At 39.7% G+C, this 27,632-nt stretch overlaps 1 protein-coding gene across 2 annotated transcripts in view; it reads right to left on the bottom strand.

The window, feature by feature from the left end:
• The window catches only part of syt14a (synaptotagmin XIVa), a 146,499-nt gene that overhangs the window by 14,535 nt on the left and 104,332 nt on the right, over nucleotides 1-27,632 (bottom strand). For both annotated transcript variants that reach the window (XM_060830879.1, XM_060830880.1), the window contains exons 5-7: nucleotides 12,659-12,664; nucleotides 1,342-1,349; nucleotides 578-767 (exon numbers count right to left, since the gene is read on the bottom strand). In XM_060830879.1, coding sequence (XP_060686862.1) covers nucleotides 578-767; nucleotides 1,342-1,349; nucleotides 12,659-12,664 — 204 coding nt within the window. The remainder of the gene's footprint in view (nucleotides 1-577; nucleotides 768-1,341; nucleotides 1,350-12,658; nucleotides 12,665-27,632) is intronic.

The following is a 27,632-nucleotide window of genomic DNA, read 5'->3' as shown; positions in this document are numbered from 1 at the left end:
TTTTAATATTTTATGGGTATGACTATGGTGAAGTTCAAAAATGACTCAAACAACTACTCATTAGTTAGAATGTGGAACAAAATATTATACTGCAATTGACATTTTCAATAAATGATGAAGTGGTTTCTCCCTTTCACAATAACTTTTTATACTCAGTTTTGACGCTGGTAAAAAATTGAAATAATTTAAAAATTATTACAGATAATAAAAGCAATTGATGAGAATGCTAAATATTATTTAATCGATACATAGATCCAAATTGTTTCTGGGTACAAATGAGAAGGTCTGACCACTGAAGCAGGAGTTGGGACTTTATTCCTGTGCATGTTTTCTAAGGTTTACTAAATTGGCATTATTGTAGATGAAAAAGTCAGGATTCCTCTACAGCAACACCCAATTTCCAAAGAACATTATATATTTCTTTCTAATTAATAACAGAGATGAAATATCTTCATTTGTTGACCAACTAAGTGCGCACAGTATTACAATGAGTTTCTTTTAGATTTAAATGTATATATTTTTAGTCTACACAAGACTCATTCATCGTTTTTCGATCCTTGTCAAGCCTTGTACTCACTAGGTGGTCTGTTCACTGCCAAGTTTTTGAAGTGGCTTCCTTTTATGACTTCTACTGACAGTCTGCCAGTGGTGGCATTATATAGCAGGCCAACTAGGATTTCTGGTGTCGAGCCATGTGCCAGAGACTGGCAGGAAGAAGTGCTTTCACTGCAGGACATCTCAGACATGCTCATCTGGGAGTCACAGCCCTAGGAACAAAATATGAAAATATTACTATTTAATCTATATGCACCAAGCATGCACACAGAAATATTCATTGTTTCACATTACTAACTAACCAGAAATCAACTCTTCCCATAGATATTTTTTGAAAAAATTTTTTTTGACAAGATCTCAGCCTATCTTCCTCATTAGATGCTGACTAAAATTATTGTGTCTGCATCATTTTCTGCTTGTCTTTTATTAGATTTTTTTATATTTCTGTCAGCGATCTCAAATTTATAAAAATGTTACAAACTGAAGCAAGAGGAATTTTGGCAAACAAGAACAGTTAATGTTTATGTTCAGACACATATACCTATCTCTTCCCTTGTTTGCCTTTTGCAGAGACTGTTCCCTCTGGGATGCCACGGTCCACTCTTCCTTCATTTCCAACACCAACCCCACAGCCACATGGCACCTTCCCCTGCAACTGCTGAAGGTGTAACACCTGCCCATTTGCCTCCTCCCTTCTTAGTATTCAAGGGCCCAAACATACCTTCCAGGTGAAGCAGCACTTTACTTGCACTTCTCACAATCTAGTCTACTGTATTTGCTGCTCACATTGTGATCTCCTCTACATTGAGGAAGCAAAGCATAGACTGGGTGACCACTTCACAGAACTTCTACGTTCTGCCCTTAAAAAAGACCCCAAGCTTCCAATGCTTGCTACTTTAACACACCACCCGGTTCCCTGGCCAACATCTCTGTCTAAGGCTTGCTGCAGTGTTTCGGCGAAGCTCAGCATAAGCTGGAAGAAAAAACATCTCATTTTCCGCTTGGGGATCCTGCAACCCTCTAGATTCAATATCAAATTCAATAATTTTAGGGCCTGAACTCCACCGTGTCCCAGTCCCCTACCACACACACCAGGCTTTGTTATCACGAAGCCTGCCATTACATGCTACCCATTGTTAGCCACTTACAGTCTCCATTAACAGCTATTCACCCTCCCAGCCGGATTGTTACGGACTCCTTTGTCTTTCCAGCTTTTCTTCTCTCTGTTTGGACTCTATCCCTACCTAACATTTACTCCTAACCCCCTCCCCCACCTTATCTTCTGCAGAGAAACCAACCAAATATATTACCATCAGTTCTGAGAAAAGGTCACCACACCAGAAACGTTAACTTTGATTTCTCTTCACAGATGCAGCTAGACCTGCTGAGCTTTTCTTGCTACTTCGGTTTTTGTTTCTGATTTACATCACCCACAGTTCTTTCAATTTTATAACATTTATGTCTGTTTTTCTCTGCTCGTCTTTAATTACTATTTTCCTTCTAAATAACAATGTACAAGATTCAACAGGTTTTTTTGATGCAATAAAATTGTCATCAAAAAACAATTATACAATATGTATATTTTTCAGAGCAACTCATACAAATGCAGTGTAATTCTGTTACCTGGTTCAGGAAATATAAACCCATACTATGGTTATTAAAGGCATAGGTAAACTCTTCCTTTGTTGTTGAGATGAATATTGTGCAATGCATCAACAACACTGATGGAATTTTGATTTTTCATCTCCAGTAAAACAAGTGATCTTGCATTGTAATAAATCTCATTGTTGTCATGGTATACTTTCATTACACAATAATTGTGCTAAAAACAATTTATATGATGTGAATGTAGCATATATAAACAGGTAGCTTTATAGATACAAATTGGCATGAGCTGATTACACAGCATTTGTCATTCAGTAACAAGACATGCCTCACCTAATGATTTCTGAAGCTGTGGCTGCTAAAATGCTTTTTAAGACATTCCTGGAATCTAGGAGATAACAATTTTGCTATGTTGCATGAAATATTGATCACTGGTAAAATAACTCACAGCAAATTAAAAGTGACCTGTATCTCTTAACAGATTCTGCAAATTAGAAGACAATATGAAGATTATATTACCTTCATCATAATATAATCTAAAACAGAAGAGGAAAAGCTATAGTTCTTTCATACCAAATTATATTTAAAAATGTGTATCCTTTACTTTAGGCCTTTTCATTTTGAAACTAAATAGAATAAAACTAATAATTATAATGGCTACAATAGTGGCATGGATGTCTTTGCCATACAATGGGATCGCATTGGTTTTGAGTGAGAAAATGTAAAGTGCATGATACTGATTAAGCCACTCAACTTCCAGAAAGATCTATGGATTTGAATCAATATCACCAAACATCAAAATTTTCCCTAATATTCTTTCAGAAAATAATATTTTGAGTAAATGAGAAATTAATTTTGCAAGACATAGAAATTTATGTGTGATTTTCACTCCATCACTCCATCATGAGGTCAAAGACATCAACAAAAGTTATTCTGATTCACATTAACCTTGCAGGGAATACATCAGAACAGAACATCAATTGGTAGTAGGCAAAGATAAGCTAGGCATTTGGCAAACCAATTGGCCAAGACTCAACTCAGTTTGACATTAAAGATAGAAACATAGTTTTTAGGAGCATGAGTAAGCATTTGGCACTTCAGGCCTGCTTCACTATTTAATAAAATCACGGATGATTGGATTATTAGCATATTTTTCAAACCTTAGATAAATTATTCAAGCCAAAGCCAGTGTGTGTTGTGTAGTCTGGACTTTCATATCATTTATTGTATGTCCGTTGAGTGATGCTGGATATGAATTTCACATTCAGCAAGGCTGCAGAACAGACAACAATGGATCAACTGCTCATCATACACAGCCAGGTTTCCCTTTCCAGTGAAATCAAAGGAAACTAAAGACAAGTGGAATGTATGGCCAATGTGATACCATGTACTCACAAACAGTAAGGATTCTTTTCGTCATTTATATAAATTACATCATTCAGATGCTATACTTGTTACAATTTGGAATATTTCAATTTCTTTCAACCAATGTAATTGTTAAATTTATTATTTTTTAAAAAAAATTCTTATTTTGCGATCTGCCCTTCTTTAAAAATCACCCTCGTTTGTACTTCAATCTGTAATAAAGAAATTAGGTTACATTTCTCAGCAGTCTGTTACTTTCTTGTTTTTGTATTTGCATAAGTTGTATGACCCTTTGGTCTTTTCCTATAAATTCTGTCCAATGTATTCTCTCTCACTAGCTGCCGGAGGAAGGAGCGGAGGCTCTGAAAGTTTGCAGTTTGAAATAAACCTGTTGGACTATAACCTGGTGTCATGCGATTGTTGACTTTCTTCATTTGTGCATTCATTCCATTTATGGTACAGGCTATGTTCACTTCTATAGTTGTCTCATTCTCCTGTACAGTATCATCTATTTACCCAAAATTCTCACAAACTTGATTGACGTTTTTAAAGAAGTAACAAAGAGGATTGATGAGGGTAGAGGGATTGATGTGATCTGTATGGACTTCAGTAAGGCTTTCGAGAAGGTTCCCCATGGGAGACTGGTTAGCAAGATTAGAGCTCATGGAATACAGGGAGAACTCGCCATATGAATGCAGAACTGGCTCAAGGCAGAAGACAGAGGATGGTGGTGGAGGGTTGTTTTCAGACTGGAGGCCTGTGACCAGTGGAATGCCACAAGGATCAGTGCTGGGTCCTTTACTTTACATAAATGATTTGGAGGTGAGCATAAGAGGTATAGTTAGTAAGTTTGCTGATGACACCAAAATTGGAGGTGTAGTGGACAGTGAAGGAGGTTACCTCAGATTACAAAGGGGTCTTGATCAGATGGGCCAATGGGCTGAGAAGTGGCAGATGGAGTTTAATTTAGATAAAGGTGAAGTGCTGCATTTTGGGAAAGCAAATCTTAGCAGGACTTATACAATTAATGATAAGGTCCTCGGGAGTGTTGCTGAACAAAGAGATCTTGGAGTGCAGGTTCATAGCTCCTTGAAAGTGGAGTCGCAGGTAGATAGGATAGTGAAGAAGGTGTTTGGTATGCTTTCCTTTATTGGTCAGAATATTGAGTACAGGAGTTGGGAGGTCATGTTGCAGTTGCACAGGACATTGGTTAGGCCACTGTTGGATTATTGCGTGCAATTCTGGTCTCATTCCTATCGGAAAAATGTTGTGAACTTGAAAGGGTTCAGAAAAGATTTACAAGGATGTTGCCAGGGTTGGAGGATTTGAGCTGTAGGGAGAGGTTGAATAGGCTAGCACTGTTTTCCCTGGAGCGTCGGAGGCTGAGGGGTGACCTTATAGAGGTTTATAAAATCATGAGGGGCATGGGTAGGATAAATAGACAAAGTATTTTCCCTGGGGTGGGGAAGTCCAGAACTAGAGGGCATAGGTTTAGGGTGAGAGAAGAAAGATATAAAAGACACCTAAGGGGCAGCTTTTTCACTCAGAGATGGTATATGTATGGAATGAGCTACCAGAGGAAGTGGTGGAAGCTTGTACAATTGCAACATTTAAAAGGCATCTGGATGGATATATGAATAGGAAAGGTTTGGAGGGATATGGGCCAGGTGCTGGCTGGTGGGACTAGATCGTGTTGGGATATCTGATCGGCATGGACAGGTTGGACCGAAGGGTCTGTTTCCATGCTGTAAATCTCTATGAATCTGTGAATTTAAGTAAAAAAATGGTAGAGAACAATACAGAAGTAAATGAGAAATGAGACACAGAAATTTTAGAGGACATTAGTAGTGACAGGAAACAAAAGTGTGAGAAAAATACAAGACAAAAACACAGAAGCAAGGTATTGAGATGGATAAGAAGAAAGTGAGGACTGCAGATGCTGGAGATCAGAGTCGAGAGTGTAGTGTGGGAAAAGGACAGCAGGTCAGGCAGCATCCGAGGAGCAGGAGAATCGACGTTTTGGACATAAGCCCTTCATCAGGATTTCTCAGGAAGGGCTTATGCCCAAAACATTGATTCTCCTGCTTCTCGGATGCTGCCTGACCTGCTGTGCTTTTCCAGCATCACACTCCCAGCAACGATTGAGAAAGATGAACCCTCCTCACTCAATTATAAAGATGCCAAAATATAATCAAAGAATAGGTAGAATATCTTTCCACTCACAACCATTATTACCAAAGGAATTATAAATATGAGCTTTCTTCAGTTGGCAGTGGCAGATATGAAAAGAATCAGTGTACACCTGTATAGAGAATTGCAATTATGATTGATATGATGCTTGTGCCTCAAGGTTTGAGCATGAAGTTATGATACATGCTTTCTTCAATCACATTAAACTGGAGAAGATATTGAACATAAATCAGAGCCAGGAACATGTGGCATTCTCCTGGTTTTACTGTAGAAATTAAAGTTAGATTAACCAAATTTGCATATGAATTGAAATCTGTTTAGTACACTAAACAAAGTATTCTATTTTCAACAGGAAGCTGTTGGAAATAAGCCATGTATGTTACAAGCCAATGTAACTTTGGAACCAGATCGAACAGGAAACTTTTATTTTGCCAGAGAAATTATGCCCACTTCCTTAAAACTTCCTTCTCAGTCAGATTTGTATCTGTCCCAACATCCTGCTGGTGCATATTTTAGCACTACACTTCTACACTTTGTAAATCTCCCTTCAATACTTTGAAAAACTGAAAATACAGGTAGAAATTGAATTGTCTCATGTCAGTCTAAAATATAAAGGATAATTTATGCAATTAAGCTGATTTCCAAGCGTACTTTTTAATTAATTATTTATTCACTTCAGCCGTAAATCATAATGTTCCATATTGAACAATATTCTAGTAGCTCAACACAAATGTCCTGCAATTAATTGATTGAGAAATTGAATGCACAATCACATTCGTGTGATTTGGTTAGTCAGAATTGTTGAACTAGAGAGGTTTTCAGAACTTGTAAACATTTTACTGCACTCTGTGTAGAATTTTAACTAAGAAAGTGGGTGGCAGAGGACCTAAATTGCTGAAAATGCTTTCATGTTGGAAACTCCACAGCATGATCCAGTCCACTTATGGTTATTACCGAGAGGGAATAAACAACTGTGGAGATGTCAGGACTAAATACACCAAGACTCAATTAATTCTGAACCAGATTTTCTGAGGAGTGCTAATCACAGTCTGCATTTATACATTAAGAAATAACTCTGCATTATGCCAGAAGATTCTTATCAGGGCACTTCCAGAAATGCAGAGTGTACCTTACATCTGATGGGCCCCAAGAGTGAAGGATAGTCAGGAGAAGTCAAACCACGCCACCTTTGCCACAATAGCACTTAAATATCTAGCATCACAGACAGCCATTTGGACTGCTTGTATGAAAGGTAAGTACATAAGGTTAGTGTCAAGTTAGTGTACCAGGACGGCAGGGTACCAGGCATGTGTGAACTGAACCAGGCAAGCAATGGAGAAATAAGGGTAAGTCAGGGTTGGTGGGGGATATTGCGTCTACTAGGGATGGGCTTTCTTGGGTCCACGAAGGGTATTGGTCCCAACCAGGTGGTAGTGGTAGTGGGGTACAGGGCGGAAGTTGGGTATTGTAGCAAGGAGGCGTGGGTATTGGGTCCAGCCGCAGGATGTTGTAGATATTAGGTCCAGCGCCATTAGTGGAAGGATTATCAGTGACTACAAGAGCCGTTCAGAGGCTAGAAATATTGTAATATCATAGAACATAGAAAAATCCAGCGCAGTACAGGCCCTTCGGCCCTCGATGTTGCGCCGACCGAAGCCTACCTAACCTACACTAACCCAATAACCTCCATATGCTTATCCAATGCCCGCTTGAATGACCATAAAGAGGGAGAGTCCACCACTGATACTGGCAGGGCATTCCATGAACTCTCAACCCGCTGAGTAAAGAATCTACCCTTAACATCTGTCCTATACCGACCCCCCCTTAATTTAAAGCTGTGTCCCCTAGTAACAGCTGACTCCATACGCGGAAAAAGGTTCTCACTGTCAACCCTATCTATACCCCTAATCATCTTGTACACCTCTATCAAATCTCCCCTAAACCTTCTTTTCTCCAATGAGAATAGCCCCAAGTGTCTCAGCCTTTCCTCATACGATCTTCCTACCATGCCAGGCAACATCCTGGTAAACCTCCTCTGCACCCGTTCCAGTGCCTCCACATCCTTCCTATAGTATGGCGACCAAAACTGCACACAATACTCCAGATAAGGCCGCACCAGAGTCTTATACAACTGCAACATGACCTCAGGACTCCGGAACTCAATTCCTCTACCAATAAAGCCCAATACGCTATATGCCTTCTTCACAGCACTATTTACCTGGGTGGCAACTTTTAGAGATCTGTGTACATGGACACCAAGATCCCTCTGTTCATCCACACTACCAAGTAGCCTACCATTAGCCCAATAATCCATCTTCTTGTTACTCCTACTAAAGTGAATGACTTCACACTTAGCTACATTGAACTCCGTTTGCCACCTTTCTGCCCAGCTCTGCAACTTATCTATATCCCGCTGTAACCTGCCACATCCTTCTTCGCTGTCCACCACTCCACCGACTTTCGTATCATCTGCAAACTTGCTCACCCAGCCTTCAAGCCCCTCCTCCAGGTCATTTATAAAAATGACAAACAGCAATGGTCCCAAAACAGATCCTTGTGGAACACCGCTAGTAACTGCACTCCAAGATGAACCTTTACCATCAACTACTACCCTCTGTCCCCTTCCAGCCAGCCAATTCCTAATCCAAACCTCTAAGGTACCCTCAATGCCATACCTCCGTAATTTTTGCAGTAGCCTACCATGGGGTACCTTATCAAATGCCTTGCTAAAATCCATATGCACCACATCTACTGCTTTACCCTCGTCCACTTCCTTGGTCACCTTCGCAAAGAACTCAATAAGGTTTGTGAGGCACTACCTGCCCTTCACAAAACCATGCTGACTATCCTTGATCACATTATTCTTATCCAGATGTTCATAAATCCTATCCCTTACAATTCTCTCTAAGACTTTGCCCACAACAGAAGTGAGACTCACCGGCCTATAGTTACTAGGGTTATCCCTACTCCCCTTCTTGAACAAGGGGACCACATTCGCTATCCTCCAATCTTCTGGCACTATTCCTGTAGACAACGACGACATAAAAATCAAGGCCAATGGCTCCGCTATCTCCTCCCTAGCTTCCCAGAGGATCCTAGGATAAATGCCATCAGGCCCAGGGGACTTATCTATTTTCACCCTTTCCAGTATTACCCGGACCTCTTCCCTACATACCTCAATGCCATTCATTCTAATCACTTGTGACTCAATATTCACATCAGCAACAATGTCCCGTTCCTGAGTGAATACTGATGAAAAGTATTGATTTAGTGTCTCTCCAATCTCCTCCGCCTCCACGCACAACTTCCCACTACTATCTTTGACTGGACCGATACCTACCCTAGTCATCCTTTTATTCCTGACATACCTATAGAAAGCCTTAGGGTTTTCCCTAATCCTACCAACCAAGGACTTTTCATGTCCCCTTCTCGCTGCTCTTAGCTCTCTCTTTAGATCCTTCCTGGCTACCTTATAACTCTCAATCGCCCCAACTGAACCTTCACGCCTCATCTTTACATAAGCCGCCCTCTTCCCTTTTACAAGGGATTCCAATTCCTTATTAAACCACAGCTCCGTCACAAGACCCTTTTCTCCCTGCCTGACTGGTACATACTTAGCAAGGACACCCAATAGCTGCTCCTTGAACAAGCTCCACATATCATTTGTGTCCTTCCCTTGAAGTCTATTTTTCCAATCCACACATCCTAAGTCATGCCTCACTGCATAATTTCCCTGCCCCCAGCTATAACTCCTGCACTGCAGCGCACACTTATCCCTCTCTATCACTAGAGTAAAAGTCACCGAGTTGTGGTCACTGTCCCCGAAGTGCTCACCTACCTCCAAGTCTAACACCTGGCCTGGTTCATTACCTAGAACCAAATCCAGTATGGCCTCACCTCTTGTTGGCCTGTCAACATATTGTGTCAGGAAACCCTCCTGCACACATTGGACAAACACCAACCCATCTAACGAACTCGAGCTATAGCTTTCCCAATCAATATCTGGGAAGTTAAAGTCCCCCATAACAACCACCCCACTACTTTCACTCTTCTCCTGAATCATCCTTGCAATACTTTCCTCTACGTCTCTCAGACTATTAGGAGGCCTGTAGAAAACTCCTAACAGGGTGACCTCACCTTTCCTATTTCTAACCTCAGCCCAAACTACCTCAGATGGCAAGTCTTCCTCCATTGTCCTTTCCACCGCTGTAATACTATCCTTGACAAGCAATGCCACACCTCCCCCTCTTTTAATAAGTCACTATCTGACTCCCCTGAACCTGTTCTCCATCTACACGGCAGAAATCAAAAGTGTAATGGAATACTCCTCATTTGCCTGGGTGAGTGCAGCTCAGCTTAGCCAGCAACTTCCAAAGTCATGACCACTACAGTGTGGAAGAGTAAAGATAGCAGATATATGGGAACACCAACACTTGCAAGGACCTCTCCAAGCCACTCACCATCCTGACGTGGATATATATCACTGTTCCTTCAGTGTCATTGGGTCAAAATGCTGGAATTCTGTCCCTAGAAGCACTGTGGGTTTACTTACAACACATGGACTGAAGGCAGCACACCACCTTCTCAACAGCAACTGGGATGAGCAATAAATCCTGGCCAGTGATGCCTACGTCCCATGAATACATAAAACAATATATAAATCGCAGATTTAAAATTAATGTTAGTTTGCACCAATTACTATTTCCAGAACAGTTCCACATTTCTAAACTTTGCGTGTAGCATTATTTTCAACTTTCACTCCTGTGAGAGCTGCTTCTAATTTTTACACCATATCTCCAAGGTCTTCATTCTCCAACCGAACAGAATTAATTTTTCTTCATTTACCTTATATGTCCTTCTCAATATCTTGAAAACTTAACTCAAACAACCCATTATTCTTCTAAATTCCAACAGTTACAATGTACTAAATTTTGTTTTGTAGCTCAGATTATTTTCTTTACGTGCAAGGGTTCTTAATTTTGTTTTGAGTGCACACGATATCCTAAGGGGGCCAACTTGTGCTCAACTTGCATGCAAGCTTTTGGGTTGCTACTTGGCAATGAAGCTTTGTAAGAACATGCGACATAATGAGAAGCCTTTGGATACTGGATTCTATACAACCAATTGCCCATACTAAAACAAGAATCATATCATGACTAGTCAAGACATATGATCAGATAATAAGGATAACCAGATTATTAATATAAAAAAATTAGAAGTCATTCAGCACCATCAACATCAAAGGATAATGTTAGTGCACAGTGACAAAGACAACAGACTATCAAGGAGCAGAATTGGGAATTCCATGCTTATAATAGAAAAGGCCACCTCACTATGTAACGCAGATCATCAACCGACACTCTGTATAGCACAGTTGGAACTGAACAAGTATTCCCATTCCAAACTTGCATGTTTAATTGTTCTATGGAACCATTGCAGAATTACTATTCAACAGACTAGTGCAAGCAGACCTCCCAGTCATCATTTGTCAATACTTCAAGACTACAAAGTACATTTGTTGAAATACAGTGAAAGTTAATCACAGCCTTCAAGTTGGCAACAAATTACCAACATGAACAATGGATAAAATGTTCAAGTTCAACGTTTAAATGACCACACATGGAATCCTACAGAAATTGTCAGCATATGTCCAGAATAAAGATCGTATAAAGTACAAACCCAACTGACATTACAGCACAAGGAGACAGATGCCAAATCAAAACAATACCACAACCAGGAACACTGATTATCCTTATTGTGAATTGAACATGATCTAAGATACAACACAAACACAGTATGCATGTCTAGCCTTTAGAAAACATACAACAGGCTCCCACCAAGATCATCATAATTAAGACCGGACAGATAAGCAAACCTCTGATACATTTCAGAAGTTTATAAATTTATTGCTCAGTATTACTGATTATTCAGATACAATGAGCAGTATTATATAGGGGTTTGAGCAAGATGGGTTATGGTGAGATTTATGGCCGAATCAAGTGAGATGTCTGGCAAGGCCTATCTCAACGTGGGAGCATCTTGCTCCATCTTTTATGTTTTTGACCAGCAGCGTGATGAGTTTCTTACTAGGCAGAAGTCTGTTGCCTGTTAAATTATTATTTGTTAAAAATGTTACCAGACCAACTCATCTCATTAATATTCAGCTTTCCATCTTACAAAATGGATTGAACAAGTTCATTAACAAGGGAAACTTGAGTGGATACCTAGAAACTTTACCTCACTGCTATTCCAAAGTTCTTCCATAATCTATAGGGATTAAACAGCATCACAAGGAACTCAAAGTCAGCAGCTGCTCGCACCCCTCTTCCACGGACACTGGCATCTGGCATTTGCGATCCTTTGTGACTATTATGTAGTTGTCCAATACATGTGCAGGTTGGTCATGAAGCACAGACTTAGATTGCAGGGTGGACTAGTACTGGAAGGCTGAAACAGGTAAAGTTTATACAAATGGACAGGGACTTAGTTCACAGGATGGACCAAGCTGCATCTCAGGGCTGCTCACTTGCACTTTTCGTGCTCACACAATAAGTGCCTAGCAGCACACAAGTCATACAACTTGGCAACTTAGAAGTCACCATTTCAGTCAAGAATCAAAACAATTTGATGTACTGTAATGTGCTACGTCAATCTCATAAGTTGGCCATGGTCAGATGTCTGATCAGGATGTTTTCAGTTGGGGGGGGGGGGTGGGCGGATGGGGGGCTATGCCTCTGCCGTCCAGAGTGGGGTCAATCCTGAAATCCTGGGGTCATTACAGCCAGTCCAGGGCTTTTCAGTTATGTCGCTAAGGAGGGTGGTCCAAAGTCGGTCCATGTTGACTATTTACAGAAACTAAGAAGGGTGAGGCGGGCGTGGGCAGTTGCAAGAAGGCCACTGCCAAGGGAAAGAGACTCGCCAAGTTATTCTTCAGGACTAGGACTGTAGGCTGGGTGAAGGGGGTGACAATGGGTGGGGGTAGAAAACAGGAGCTGCAAGGCAAATATGGTAAGGCATGCATGGCGTCATTATTGCAAGGGGGTGGTGCAGGCTCATGTAGATGAATGGGTGGGGACCTGGGGAGATACAAAGCCTGTGATGTTCCCTGGGAAGGGCTATCAGAGGCAGAAACTGGAAGCCAGTGTGGCCTTTCTTCATGCTGGAAATTGGTAGTTCTCAATGAGGACAAAAATAGGGAAGAGCACAGTCAGGGTGGGCAGGGTAAATGCCTTGGTCAGTGAAAAGGGGAGGCTGCAAGACCTACCAATGTGTGCATATAAAAGGAAAGAACATTACACACACATCCATGCATTGCATGAGGCACCAACATGAGGGATCGCTCATCCCTGATCTTTCTAATGCATTGCTCCCCACCCTCCTTGTTTGCTGCACAACTCCCTGCCACAGACATCTCTGACCAACTCCTTCACAACAACAGTTTTGGACACAGAAAAGACCAGGAAAGAGTAGGGGTGCTATAGGGTGAAGGCCAATGGTGTCAGCAGGACTCATTGACATCGATGTATCTTGCTTCTCTTGCTCCACATGATGCAGCAGGTTCTCACCTCAGATATTGATCCATGGTACATCTTGTGTGGTCATGAATGTGTGCCTCATGTTGCAACAGTTACATTCTGGGTTACAAAGACAGACAAACAACCGGATGAAAGGTCAAAGCAGTGTAATTTATAAAAAGGTGCTAGATAATGTACAGTGCATTGTCACTCATGCCACCAAAGTATCTTCAAGAAGTTTTCTTCTTCTTCTTTCCCTCTCTTTCACCATGTCTTAATGCAGTCTCAGTTTCCACAGCTAACTAGGGTGAATGGAGCCTATTTGGCAGTGGAGCCCATTGGCCTGGATGCCTGGTTGGCCAGCCCTTTGAGACACATGTCTGCATGAAACATACGTGCTTAAGGCCTTCTTGCCAGATTGAAGTGCATCTTCTTGTCATGAGAGGCTGTCTGGTTAGTTACCTTAGGCAATACTCTGTCTCCTTGTGTGTAGTTGTGGCTCTTTCAGTCACAAGAGTTTTCTGGGGGTGGAAGAAGAGACTTTGGTAGTGTTGAAAGAGATGATTAAGGCCAAACTGCTGGAATTAGCAGACAATCTGAAGATGGAGCTGCCTTCTTCCATAAGAAGAGAAGAGATAATTACAGCAATAGCTCAGCATTTAAATTTGCAGGAAACACCATCAGAATCTTTAAAGATGGCCAACATTTAATTGAAAATGCAACAGCTTGAGTTAGAGGCAAAAGACAAGAAAAGGACAACAGAAGTGAAACTGTTTGAATTATGATTAAAAGCAGAGGAAAAAGAAAAAGAATGAATTGCTTCAGCAGAACAAAAAGGAAAAGAGAGAGACAGAAAAGGAGAAAGAAGGAGTTTGAACTTCAGAAATTGGCATTTAAACAGGAAAATCATTTTAAAAGGATGGAGATGAAGGCTGAAAGTAAGCTTAGTGAGGAAGAAAGTGAAGGTGAGCAAACCCCTGGTAGCCAATGGCCTAGTGAGGATCTGTTCAAATATATTCATGCATTTGATGAGAAGGATGTGGAAGCCTTTTTGTCTCCTTCAAGACAGTGGCTAAACAGATGAAGTAGCTAGTGACTATGTGGGTTTTGTTGATCCAAACAAAACTTGTAGGTAGAGCTAGTGAGGTATTTGCATAACCACAGGAGGTATTTGGTTGACTTATGATGAGGTGGCAAAAGCCATCTTAAGTGCACATGAGCTTGTGCCAGAAGCCTATAGACAATGCTCTAGGAATCTAAGGAGGGACCATGGTAAACCTAAATTGAGTTTGAAAGGATCAAACAAAGTAATTTTGATCATTGGATAAAGGCATTAAAAAGAGAGCAAAGCTATCCTGCTCTTAGATGATTATTTTGGAGAAGTTCAAAAATTCACTTCCTGGATTAGTGAGAACTCATGTGGAAGAGCAGACAGTTAAAACAGCAAGATAAGCAGCTGAAATGGCTGATGATTATTAGTTGGTCCATAAATTGAAGTCTGGCTTCCAACATCAGTTTCAACCCATGAGGAATAGAAATTGGGGAAAAGAGAAATCCTCATGTGGAAAGTGAAAGGTAGATCTCAGTGAAGAACATAAGGATAACTTCCTACAGGGTAAAAAGGAAACCTTTGAAGGGGAAAGAGAAGTTATAAAGCTTGGGTGTTTTCACTGCAATAAAATAGGTCACCTGTAATCACAGTGTTGGTGGGTTAGGGAAAGCACTGAGAAGCCAGTTGCAGGAAAACAGGATACGCCAGTGAATTTTGTTGGAGTGGTAATGGAAAGCACAGTGGGGGCTAAAAGGCTGCACCCGAATGTACAACCTGGTTGGAGGTTGGTTAAGGAGAAAGTGCCAGATCTTCTTAAACCATATACCTGCAAAGGTAAAGTTTATTCGCATAAGCCAGGAGCAACAGATAAAGAGGTTACAATGTTAAGAGACACAGGATCCCCTCAATCTTTGATGTTGAAAGATGAGGAGATATGTACAGCTGAAGGACTATTGCCAGAAAAGGTGCTAGTAACACAAATTCATGGTGAGCCACGAGTGCTCAATAATGCAGACTGAGGTTAGAGTGTCCAGTGAAGAGTGTAGAAGTATTGGTAGAAGTACTGGACAAACGCTCAGCTCCAGCAATACAATTTATCCTTCCTAATGATATAGCTGGTTCACAGATCAGAGTGTTGCCTCCTGTGGTTGAAAAGCCATTGAAACTCAGGCAATTTAACTATTGCAGGACACAAAGTCACCAGTTGAAACAGGTGAGATCAAAGAGTATAGATAAGAAAACTGAAGTGGAATTAGTAGAGACCCTGTTTGATCAAATTGTTGAGACAAACCAGGAGCAGATAGATGACAACACAGACGTCTTTAGTTCAGAGAAATTAATTGAATTACACCAGAAACATGAAAAATGAAACAAATTGTATCAAAAGGCATCCACGGAAAAAGAATCTGAATGCATCCTGAATGGTATTATCTTAGAAATAATGTCTTAATGAGGAAATGGAGACCATCACATATTCAGGCAGATGAGAAATCGGCAGAAGTTCATGAAGTGGGTTATAGAAAGGTGTCGTTGCAGGTGGCGCATGAACTACCAGTCGGGGGTCATTTAGGGGTAAGAAAAACTCAAACTAAAATACAAAAACACTTTTACTGGCCTGGACTACACAAGGGTGTAGTTGAAGTTTGGTAGACATGTCATACACGTTAGGTAACTAGAAAACCACAGGCAGTAATAAAACCTGCACCTTTAATACTTACTCTTGTATTTGAGGAACCTTTTACAAGAGTCTTAATTGATTGTGTAGGACCCCTCCCTAAAACAAAATGTGGAAATCAAAATTTGTTAACAATAATGAATGTATTAACAATAATGAATGAATCTAGATTTCCAGAAGCTATGGTATTGTAGAGGAGTTTACTCAAATTTTTCACTAGATACGCACTACCCAGAGATATGAACAGTTCAAGGGTCAAACTTTATATCAAAATTATTCAAGGAAGTTATGAACAGCTTAGAAACAAAACAATTCAAATCCACTGTATACCAATCAGAATCACAGGGACCGCTTGGAAGGTGGCATCAGAATTTAAAGACTATGTTGAGGGCTTATAAACAAGACTATCCAGATGATTGGGATATAGGAATTCCATTTGTACTTATTGTGATCAGAGATGCACCAAATCAGTTAACCGAATTGTTTAAGGAGAGTTGGTACGTCATAATTCAGTGACCACATTTTTGGACAATGTGTCAAATTTTAGGGAATGATTAAATAGACTGGGAGAGTCAGCTAGACAACATTTAAAAGTATCACAGCATACAATGAAACACAAAGTAGACAAGAAATCCAGAACTCGCAGTTTAGGTATCGGGGATAAAGTGTGAGTGTTATTTCCAGTGTTACGAGAACGTTTAAAAGCTGGGTTTAGTGGAACTTATCAAGTCGAAAGAAGATTGAGTGAGGTGAACTATTTCATAAGGACTCCAAAAAGAAAGAAATCTCAAGAATGTGTCATGTGAATATGCTCAAAAGATATTTTGACAGGGAAGGAAAGCCAAAGGACATTGTTATTAGTTACAACACACAGTGAAGAACCAAATTCAGAGTATTCTGAATTAGTCATTCCTCAAATTAAAATTGGACAATGAGGAAGTTGTCAAAAATTGGGATAATAATTGAGTTACCTCCCAGAGGAAAATCAAAATTACCTGAAAGAATTACTACTATCGCATGGGGAGATATGTGGAAATAAGTTGGGAAGTACCAACCTAATTACGCAGGATGTAGATATAGGAGCTGCCATTCCAATTAAACAATATTCTTATTGGCATAACCCTCTAAAGTTGGCACAGGTTCAAAAGGAGATTGAATGCATCCACCAAGATGGCATAATTGAAGTGAGTTACAGTGACTGGAGCTCACCCATAGTAATGCAGCCAAAACCAATTGGTACTCAATGGTTATGTGTGAATTATCACAAAATCAATGCAGTTACAAAGACTGATGCATATCTGATTTCACGTTTCGAAGACTGTGTTGAAAAGGTGGGACAAGCAACTTGTATTGATAAGCTGGATTTACTCAGAAGATACTGGCAGGTACCTTTGTCCAAAAGAGCAAAGACAATTTCGGCTTTCGTAACGCCAAATGGGCTGTATCAGTTTAAGGTCATGCCATTTCGTATGAAAAATGCGGCAGCCATATTTCAGAGACTAACCAATATGGTCATTGCTGGATTAGATAAATTAGATACAGTGGATTTGAATTGTGTAGTTTATATCGATGACCTGGTGACTTTTAGTCACACATGTAAAGAATATTTGCAACATTTATCAGAATTTTTTGATCAACTTCAGGAGGCAAGCTTCGTGATAAACCAGGTTAAAAGCGAATTTGCAAAAGCCCAAGTCACCTTCCCAGGTCATGTTGTTGGACATGTACAAATGGCTCCACGGAATGCAAAAAACAAAGGTAATTGGAGAGTTCCCCATACCATCTACAAAAGAGCAATCCTATAATTCTTGGGATTGAGTGGATTTTATTGAAAATTTGAACCAAATTTTAGCAGTGTGGCTGCTCTACTCACTGAATTGCTAAAGAAAGGCAAGAAGTTTCAGTGGACAGTGGACTGTCAGAAGACATGTGATAGCCTGAAAGCTGTGTTAATCACTGCCTCAGTATTAGCCACACCTAATTACACAAAGTGTAATTATGTATCAGTGGCTATCGATGCGAGTGACATAGATGTTGGTGGTGTGATCTTGCAGGAGGATGACGAGAAGATAGAAAGATCTATCAGATATTTCTCCAGGAAACTGAACATTCATCAACGGAAATATTTGACAGTTGAGAAGGAGACTTTGAGCTTGGTGTTAGTTTCAATGTTTATGTATCTGAGACAATCTGGGATAACCCATTGAAATTTGTGGAGCAATTGAAGGAGAAAAATTCCAGACTGTTGAGATGGACCTTGTTGGTACAGACATTCAATCTGAAAATTGTGCAAGTGGCAGGACGAGGAAATGTGATTGCCAATGCATTGTTGAGACTTGAATGAGAAGTGGAGGCATTCAGTAGCAGGAGTAAAACAGACTGAAACAGAATGTAGTAACACATGTTTGCATGATTATTGTCAATATAATATACATGGGTATAGTAATGTATGAACAATTTAAGATTTAGGGGTTTTAAAATGAAGTCATCTTGGATATTGATGGTTTTGTTTCGGGGGGGGGAGGGGTTGGGATGGAGGTGTGATTCTGCTGCTCCTTTAACAAGGTTGTTGTCCTTGGTTTTATTCAAAAGTGTTTTACAAGACAGAGGTTCCGAAATGTATGGCTTGATCAATATAAAGAAACTTTTAAGTTAAAAAAAAAATGTACAATGAAAGAGGAGTGGTCAGTTCTCCTAGCTCACCTTTTCTCTAGTTTGGTTAGGTCCGGGTTTTTTTTTTAAGTGGTCTGGCTGTTCAGAGAAAGTGGTCAGTCATTTTTGCGGCTGCTGGTCAAAGAAACAGCTATATGGAAGAAGGTGTTCCATGATGAATCTTTCTGCCATCTTTCTCTCTGACATCTCTCCTGCAAGACCCTGTGTTTGATTTTTCCTTTTTTGCCAAGGAATGGTTATGAGGATTGTTGCACGTATTTGGAGCAGCATCATTAAGTTGGAATAATCTGCTGGGTTTTCAGATAGGTTAAGTTCTTCTTTAACCTGTTCTCTTATGTTTGTGTTTTATTTAGTAATCTTGCAAATAAATTCTTGCAAATTGTTTGGAAGTACGTGGTTGGGCCAGCTGCATCATTCCTGGAATATAACTTTACACCTACTCAAAACAACTGGCAAAGTTATGGTCCAGGCCACTTTTTTGAAATGCTTTGAGGAGGTCTGGCCTGGTCCATACCAGTATCTACTATGGGCAAATCTCAGAACCATGCTAAATGAAATAGTTATGTAACTGTGATGATGTCAGTATTTTACTTCCACTGATTAAATTCTTTTAACAAATTGATTATGAAAACAAACCTCTCCGACAACCCTGAGGGAATGCATTTTGTAAGATCAAATTCAAGTGAAAATAAATGGCAGAACCCTTAGGAGCATTGTAGGGGGTGCCTGGAACAGTTGCCAATGAAGGTGGTGGAAGCAGGCATGTTAACAATGTTTTAAGCATATCTTGATAATGTAAGGTGAACAGAGGGATAGAGGCTGGATGTAGGCATAAGTAGCGGGTCTAAATAAGGAATACGAATTTGTGGGACACAGAGTTTGCTCCTGTGCTGTATTGTTTTGTATACATATTCTAAATTCCGTGACTGCTTTGACAATTTTACAGAAATAAAAGCAGCAAGACTTATTTAACAGAAAGCCTTTAATGACCTCTGGACATCCCAAAATGTTTTACATCATCCAAATACTTATGAAATGTAGTCACAGAATAAGGAATGCAATCAAGCTAATCTGAGATCAATTATCTTTCCATTACAGTCCTTGAACTTTACCAAGGCTTCAAAAGACGACCTTCCAAACTGATGCCCATGGGAAATTCAACCCCTTGGAGTTTATTGAAAAAAGTTCATCATGTCTATACTGTTTCTTCATTGTTCAGCTCTCTCCCCACAGATCTTAATCTTCTTCTGGGTCAAATATTTATCTAATTTTTCCTTCAAAGTTATATTGGACTCTGCCTCCAATATTCTTTGTGGCAAAGCATTCCATGCTCCAACAACGACAAATTTTACTTTTAATTCCCTCCTCAACTTCTTTAGTAACTATTTTAAGTTGTAAATTCCCAATTGAAATAAGTATTTCTCTAATCGCCAGCAAAATCTTTCAGAAATCTAAAATTCTTAACTAAATCATATCTTAGTCTTCTCTGCTTTGCCTTTAGCATTTTGTTACAATCTTAACTAAGCCAAACCTCTGCATACTTTAGACTATAATTGTTTCCATGCATTAAGTTCATGCCTGACTATTTCTGCAATGCAGTATTGGAATAAAAATTCAAAGATTTCATATTATAAATAAATTTTTTTTTATCAATTACAGGCATACCACATTCTGTACATTCATGTAGAAACACATTGTTGTTCTGTTTGCTATACTTCCTACCCTAATTAAGCTCAATGTTCACTATTTTCCTTACGTTGAAACTAGAACTATGAGAGTGAAAGCCATGCAATAACACGGACTAAAATTTTCCATTTTAAAATTAAATATGGTGACAAGAGACTAGACGGTATCATTACAGCTAATGCTCATGGTGAGTTAACTCTGACAATTACGTGCTTCTCAGGTCATTACTATGCAAGAGAGATATTACCAACTAACTTGTGTAAATCACATGTGGTGAGCGACCAGGAAATTTGCACTTGGTCCATAGCCTTTTACGCCTTTGCATTGCAAGTATACATCTAAATACTATTTAAATGTTATGAGGATTTCTGTCTCTACCACCCTTACAGCAGCCCAGCAGCTTCACTTCACCCCATTTCCAACAGGCCAAGGAGGTTGTACCTGTGCAAGACATGTTCAGTAGGCTGTGGTCCTTCAGGCCCAGATTCCTCACAGGATTAAAATAATAACTTAAAGCATCAGGTGGTATTGTCACACAGTGCATTAAAGGCAACACCATTCTTGGAATGTAGAAATGTATTCCTGATAACATATGGGTGGAATTAGAGACAGTATTAAGTTCCCCAGCTTATTTGCGGTGTTGCGAGAGAGATTTTCCTGGAGCACACATGGCAATTATATGTAGAAATCCAGTTATCCTTGTTAGTAATTTCCTGCATCTCTATAAAATGATAGATTTATGACATTATATCCTTTTAAAAGAATGCGATCAAAACTGTTCACTACTCCAGCTAGAGATCTAACTAGGTACTTTCTTTACAAAAGAAGTAGAATTTTTCCCTTTCTGTAACCGAGTCCTTAAGATATTAAAGTCAGCATTTCGTTAGCATTTTGATTAGTTTCTATACCTTTCTGATGTTTGACTGATCAAATAATTAAATATTGCGAAGACTGAAGCCATTAATTTTGGTTTCTGTTAATTCCTAGCTACCAATCCCATCTCTGTCCGTAACAGCATCCTGACACTAAACAAGAATGTTCACAACCTTGATGTCACATTATGCTCATATGAACAAGGAAGAAGAGTAGGCCACTGGGCTCTTCCAGCTTGCTCCATCGCTCAATAAGATTGTGGCTAATCTGGCTTTAACTTCAACTCGACATTCTTGCATATCCCTAATAATTTTTGAACCCCTTGGTAATCAAGAATCTATCTACCTCTATCCTAAAAATACTTAAGGATTCTGTATATGCTGCCTTTTGAGGAAAGAAATTCCAAAGACCGTCAACTCAGAGAATTCTTTTTCCTCATCTCTGTCTTAAATGGGCATTCCCTTATTTTGAAATGTAGAAACATAGAAAATAACAGCAGGAGTAGGCCATTCAGCCCTTCAAGCCTGCTCCATCATTCAACATAGCTGATCATCCAATTCAGAAATCTTTTCCTGCTTTTTCCCACACCCTTTGATCCCTTTATTCCTAATAACTATATCTAACACTTTCTTGAAAGCAATCAATTTTTTTGGCCTCAAATGCTTCTCAAATGTGGCAGAGAATTCCACAGGCTCACTACCCTCTGGGTAAATAAATTTCTCCTCAGCTCAGTTTTAAAAGGCCTACTCCGTATCTTAACACTGTGACCCTGGTTCTGGGTTCCCCAGCCATCTGAAATATCATCCCTGCATTTGGTCTGTTAGAATTTTACACGTTTCTGAGATCCCATTTTATTCTTCTAAATTCCAGTGTATATTGCAATATAGGATTCTTAACAGGATAAATGCTGAGGGATTGTTTTCTCTCATGACAGAGTCTAGGACCAGAGGGCATAGTCTCAGAATCAATTTACGACTGAGATGAGAATGAATTTCTTCTCTGAGAGAGTTCTGAATCTTTAGAACTCCATGCCACAGACAGCAGTGCGAACAAAATCCTTGCATATATTTAAGGATGTGATAAGTAGATTCTTGATCAGTAAGAGAATCATGGGTTATGGGGAAATTGTAAGAAAGTGGACGTCGGGAATGTCGGATCAGCCATGATCCTATTCAAGAGGCTGAACAGCTTACTCCTGTTCATATTTCTTATGGTCTAAAATGGTCCTAACCGATCCAGTCTCTTCATATAACAGTCCTACAAATCTAGGTCAAATGAGACCCCTAGTTCTAGATTCTCCAAGAAGAAGAAACATCCAGTCAAATCATCTCAGGATCTTATATATTTCAATTAAGTCACTCCGACTCTTCTAAATTCCAGAGGATCGAGGCTAAGCCTATTTAGTCATTCCTCGTAAGGCAATCTACCCATCCCAGGTATTCATCTCATAAACCTTCTTTGAACTGCTGCTAATGCATTAGCATCCATCCATAAATACAGTGACCAGTACCATACACAGTACTCCAGATGTGGTCTCACCAATGTCCTGTATTATTGAAACTGAACCTCTCTACTTTTGCAATCAATTCCCCATGCAATAGAATGAACTCTCTTAGCTTTTCTAATTTATTGCTGAACCTGCATACTAACCTTCTGCATTTCATGCTCTAGGATACCAAGATCTCACTGCGACTCAGAGCTTTGCAATCTCTCATCATTTAGATAATATGCTTCTTTTTTATTCTTTCTGTCAACATGGACAATTTCACACTTTCCCACATTATACCAAATGTTTGCCAATTCACTTAACCTATCTATATCCCTTTGTAGGCCCCTTATCTTATTCACAACTCACTTTCCTCTCTATCTTTGGGTCATCGGCAAATGTAGTTACCATGCATCCTACATCCAAATTATTCATGTAAATTGTGAACTGTTGAAGCCCCAGCACGACCCCTGTGGTAGATCACTTATGAAATCCTGCCAATTTGATAAAACCCATTTATTCCTACTCTCTGCCTCATTAGCCAGCAGCCAATCTTCTATCCATGTCAATATATTACTCCCCTACACCATGAACTTTTATTTCTCTCAATAATCTTTGATGTGGCACCTCATCAAATGCCTTCTGGAGATCTAAATACAATACATTCCCTCGTGCCCCTTTATCTGCAGAACAAGTTACTTCTTCAGAGAACTCCCATAACTTAGTTAAACATGATTTGCCTTTGACAAAACCATGTTGGTTCTGCCTGATTAACCTGAACTTTTCCAAATGCACTGCAATAACATCTTTAATAATAGTTTCAAACATTTTTTCTATGACAGATGGTAACTTATCTCAACTATAGCACTCTGCTTTCTGTTTCCTTCCCTTTTTGAATATAGGACTTACATTAGCTATTTTCCAATTTAAAGATTCTCTGAATCTAATGTGATCTGGAAAATCAAAACTAATGCAAAACTATCCCACTGACTAATCCTTTTAAGATTTGAGGATGTAATCCATTAGGACCTGAGGACCTCCCAACTTGCAGTTTCAGCAATTTATTCAGTATTACTTCCCTGGTAATTGTAATTTTCTGATAGCTATTTCCAGGATACTGCATGCACTTGTATCCTTTCTATTGAGGACGATGTAAAAGATCTGTCCAATTTGCCTGCCATCTCTTTGTCGCCATTACTAATTCCCCATACTCATTTTCTATAGGACCAATGGAAACAGAAATTGCTGGAAAATCTCAGCAGGTCTGGCAGCATCTGTGGAGGCAAATCAGAGTTAATGTTCCATGTCCAGTGATATTCTGAAGAAAGTCACCAGACCCAAGACATAAACACTGATTTCTCTCCACAGATGCCGTCAGACCTGTTGAGATTTTCTAGTGATTTCTGTTTTTGTTTCAGATTTCCAACATTCACAGTCCTTTCAGTTTCTTTTCTATCAAACCAATAGTTACTTTGGAAAATTACTTTTATTTTTAATTATCCAAAGAAATTTTTCTCATTAGTTTTTATTTTTTGATTTTCTCTTGACTCTAATTTTTCTTTGGCCTCTGCGATAAGATTGCAATGACATACCTATGCAATCCCTATCATCTAAACCCACTTCCATAACACTTTGACTATGCCCCTGTCTCAGCTTGTGTGCTGCTGAAATCCTCATGCCTTGATTTGCTCATTTTGACTATTCCAATACACGTCTGGTTGGTCTCACACACTCTCTCCTCTATAAACATGAGGATATCCAAAATTCTGCTCACCATGTTGTAACTTGTCCCAGTCCTGTTTCCCTATCAACCACCTCCACTGTGCTTGTTGAGGTAGACTGACTTGCAGTCAAGCAACATTTGATGTTATAAGTCGCAGAGTTACAGAAGTGTTATGGCACAGAGGCGGCTATTTGGCCCTTCATGTCTATACCAGCACTTTAAATGAGCATCATTACCTAGTGTCAATCTCCATTGAAATTTTTCCCTATATCCTTACACATTATTTCCATTCAAACACTTGTCCAATGCCCTCTTGAATGTCTCAACTGAACCTGCCTCCACCACACTTCCAAACACTGCATTCCATACCAAACTACCTACCTAAAAGTTTTTTCTCAAATCACATTTGCTCCTTCTGAAAACAGTTTAAATCTATGCTCTCTCACCCATGATCCTGTTATTAGTGGGAACATTTCTCCCGATCTACTCTATCCAGCCCACTCATGATTTGGAAAACCTCTATCAAATCTACTCTTAGCCTTCTTCTCTCCAAGGAGAACAGCCTCAACTTCTTCAATTGATCCTCATAACTGAAGTTCCTTATACCAGGAATTATTGTTGTAAATTTCTCCTGCACTCTAATGCATTCAAATTCTTCCTATAATGAGACATCCAAAACTGTACACAATATTTCAACTGGGATATAGCAGGCGGTTTATACAAGTTCAACTCCTTGCCTCAATTAATAAAACTGAGGATATCATCTGCTTTATTAACTGCTCTGTCCTCCTGACACTTTTGATGATCAGTGCACATACACACCTAGGTGTCTCTGCTTCTGTAGCTCCTTTAGACTTGAATCCCTTATTTTATATTGTTTTTCAATTTCCTGCCTATCAAAATGCATCATCTCACACTTCTGTATTGAACCTCATCTGCCACCTGTTTCAACCACTTGTCTATGTCATTTTGGAGTTCAACACTGTCAGAGAGTCATTGAGACATACAGCACCGAAACAGACCATTTGGTCTAATTTGTCCATGCTGACTAGATACTCTAAATTAATCTAGTCCCAATTTGCCAGCACGTGGTCCATATCCGTTTAAACCCTTCCTATTTATAAACCCATCCAGATACCTTTAAAATGTAGTAATTGTACCAGCCTCCACCATTGAGTCAGTAAATTTAAGGAGGAGTTAGACAGATTTTTAATTGATAATGGGTTGAAGGGAGAAGACAGGAAAATGCAGGTGAGGAGCATAACATCCATGAGCGAATGGTCAAGCAGACTCGATGGGCCGAATGGCCTAATTCTGCCCCTATATCTTATGAACTTTCTCTGGCAACTCTTATGTACATGCACGAAGAAGTTAGGTCTGCATGATGAAGTTAGGTCCTTTTTAAATCTTTGCTCTCTCACCTTAGATCTATGCCCTGTGATTTTGGACTCTCCTACTATAGTGGATATAGTGAAAAGACCTTGACTATTCACCATATCCATGCCCTTCACGATTTCATAAACTTCTATAAGGTCACCCCTCTGCCTCTGACACTCCACAGAAAATAGCCCCGGCCTATTCGGCCTCTTCGTACAAGCTCAAAACCTCCAACCTTGGCAATATCCTTGTAAATCTTTTTCGAACCCTTTCAAGTTTAACAATATCTTGTCTCCAGCAGGGAGACCAGAATTGAATGCAGCATTCCAAAAGTGGCCTAACCAATCTCCTGTGTGGCTTGCAACATGACCTCCCAACCTCTATACTCAAAACACCTCCTCACAGTTTGCTATTCTTCCAAGTTTCTAGTCAGTTGAAAACTTGGAAATTGAATAGATTATGAACATATATTAAGAAAATCCAGGGTCCCAATATCATGTCCTGGGGAACTCCACCAGAAGCATTCCTCCATAGACCATTCCTCCTTAAACTTTGTCAATTGTGATCCAAGTTGCTACTGACTCTATTAATCCATGGCCTATAACTTGCCTCATAAGTCTGTTGTGTGACACTGTATCCAACGTCTTCTGGAAGTCCACATACACTACATTAACAGCATCACTCTCAAGTCTTTTTGTTACCACCTCAAAAAATTCCAGCAAGTTGGTTAAGCATGATTTCTCCTTCACAAATGCATGCTGACTCTTCCTATTCAACTCATGTTTTTCCATATGATGAATAATTCTATACTGAATAATTGTTTCTAGAAGCTTCCCCATTACTGAAATTAAACTGGCTGTTTTATAATTCTTGGACTTATCCTTACAACCTTTCTTGAACAAGACTGTACCGTTTGCAATGTTTCAGTCTTCTGACACCTCCCTTGAGTCTAGGGAAGACTTAAAGGTTATGGTCGGTGCCCTTGCAATTTCCACCATCACTTCCTTCAATATCTTTGGGTTATCTCATCTGGTCCTGGTGTCTTGTCAAATTTCAGAACCAACAATCTATTCAACACTTCTGCATTATAAATTTTGAATTCTTCTAGTGATAGAGTTTCCTCCTTTGTCACAATGGCCTGGGTAGCACTTCCTGTTTTGCCAAAGACAGACGCAAAATATTCATTTAAAACCTCAGCCCCTGCCTATATGTCAAGATATCCTTTGGCCTCTAATTGGCCCAACTCCTTGTTTTACCACTCTTGTACTATTTATATGCCTATGGAAGACTTTGGACACTCACTTACATTGGCTGAGTGTATTTTCTCATAATTGTTTCTTGCTTCTCTAATTTTCCTTTTCACCTCCCCTCTAAACCTTCTGTATTCTTCTCAGCTATATTATCTACCTGATATCTGTCATTAGCACACTTCTCCTTTGTCTTAATTTCTATTTCCTTTGTCATCCAGGGAGCTCTAGAATTGTTTCTCTTACTTTTGCCATTTGAGGGAATGTACCTGGAGTGTATCCGATCCATTCCCCCTTTGAAGGTAATCTATTGTTCAGTTGCATTTTTACTCGTGAACTTCTCATTCCATGCTATCCTGCCCCGCTCTGATTTTGCCTCATTTAAGTTGCTACTTGATTTTTCTTACTCTAGACGGTCTAATGTCATTTCCCATCATCAACCTGAACTTTATAATACAATGACCACTGTTTCTGAGATGTTCCCTCACTGACATTTGGTCCACTTGGGCCCACTCATTTCTGTGAACTAGTTGCATCCTTTTTTGTTGGACTGAACAAATGCTAGTGTAGGAAACTCTTCGGAATTCAATCCTTCCTGTTCCTTACACTACC

This window comes from Hemiscyllium ocellatum, chromosome 10, assembly GCF_020745735.1.
Source record: "Hemiscyllium ocellatum isolate sHemOce1 chromosome 10, sHemOce1.pat.X.cur, whole genome shotgun sequence".
NCBI classification, from domain to species: domain Eukaryota; kingdom Metazoa; phylum Chordata; class Chondrichthyes; order Orectolobiformes; family Hemiscylliidae; genus Hemiscyllium; species Hemiscyllium ocellatum.
The sequence above is the reverse complement of the archived record's forward strand: the minus strand, read 5'-3'. Positions and strand labels throughout refer to the sequence as shown.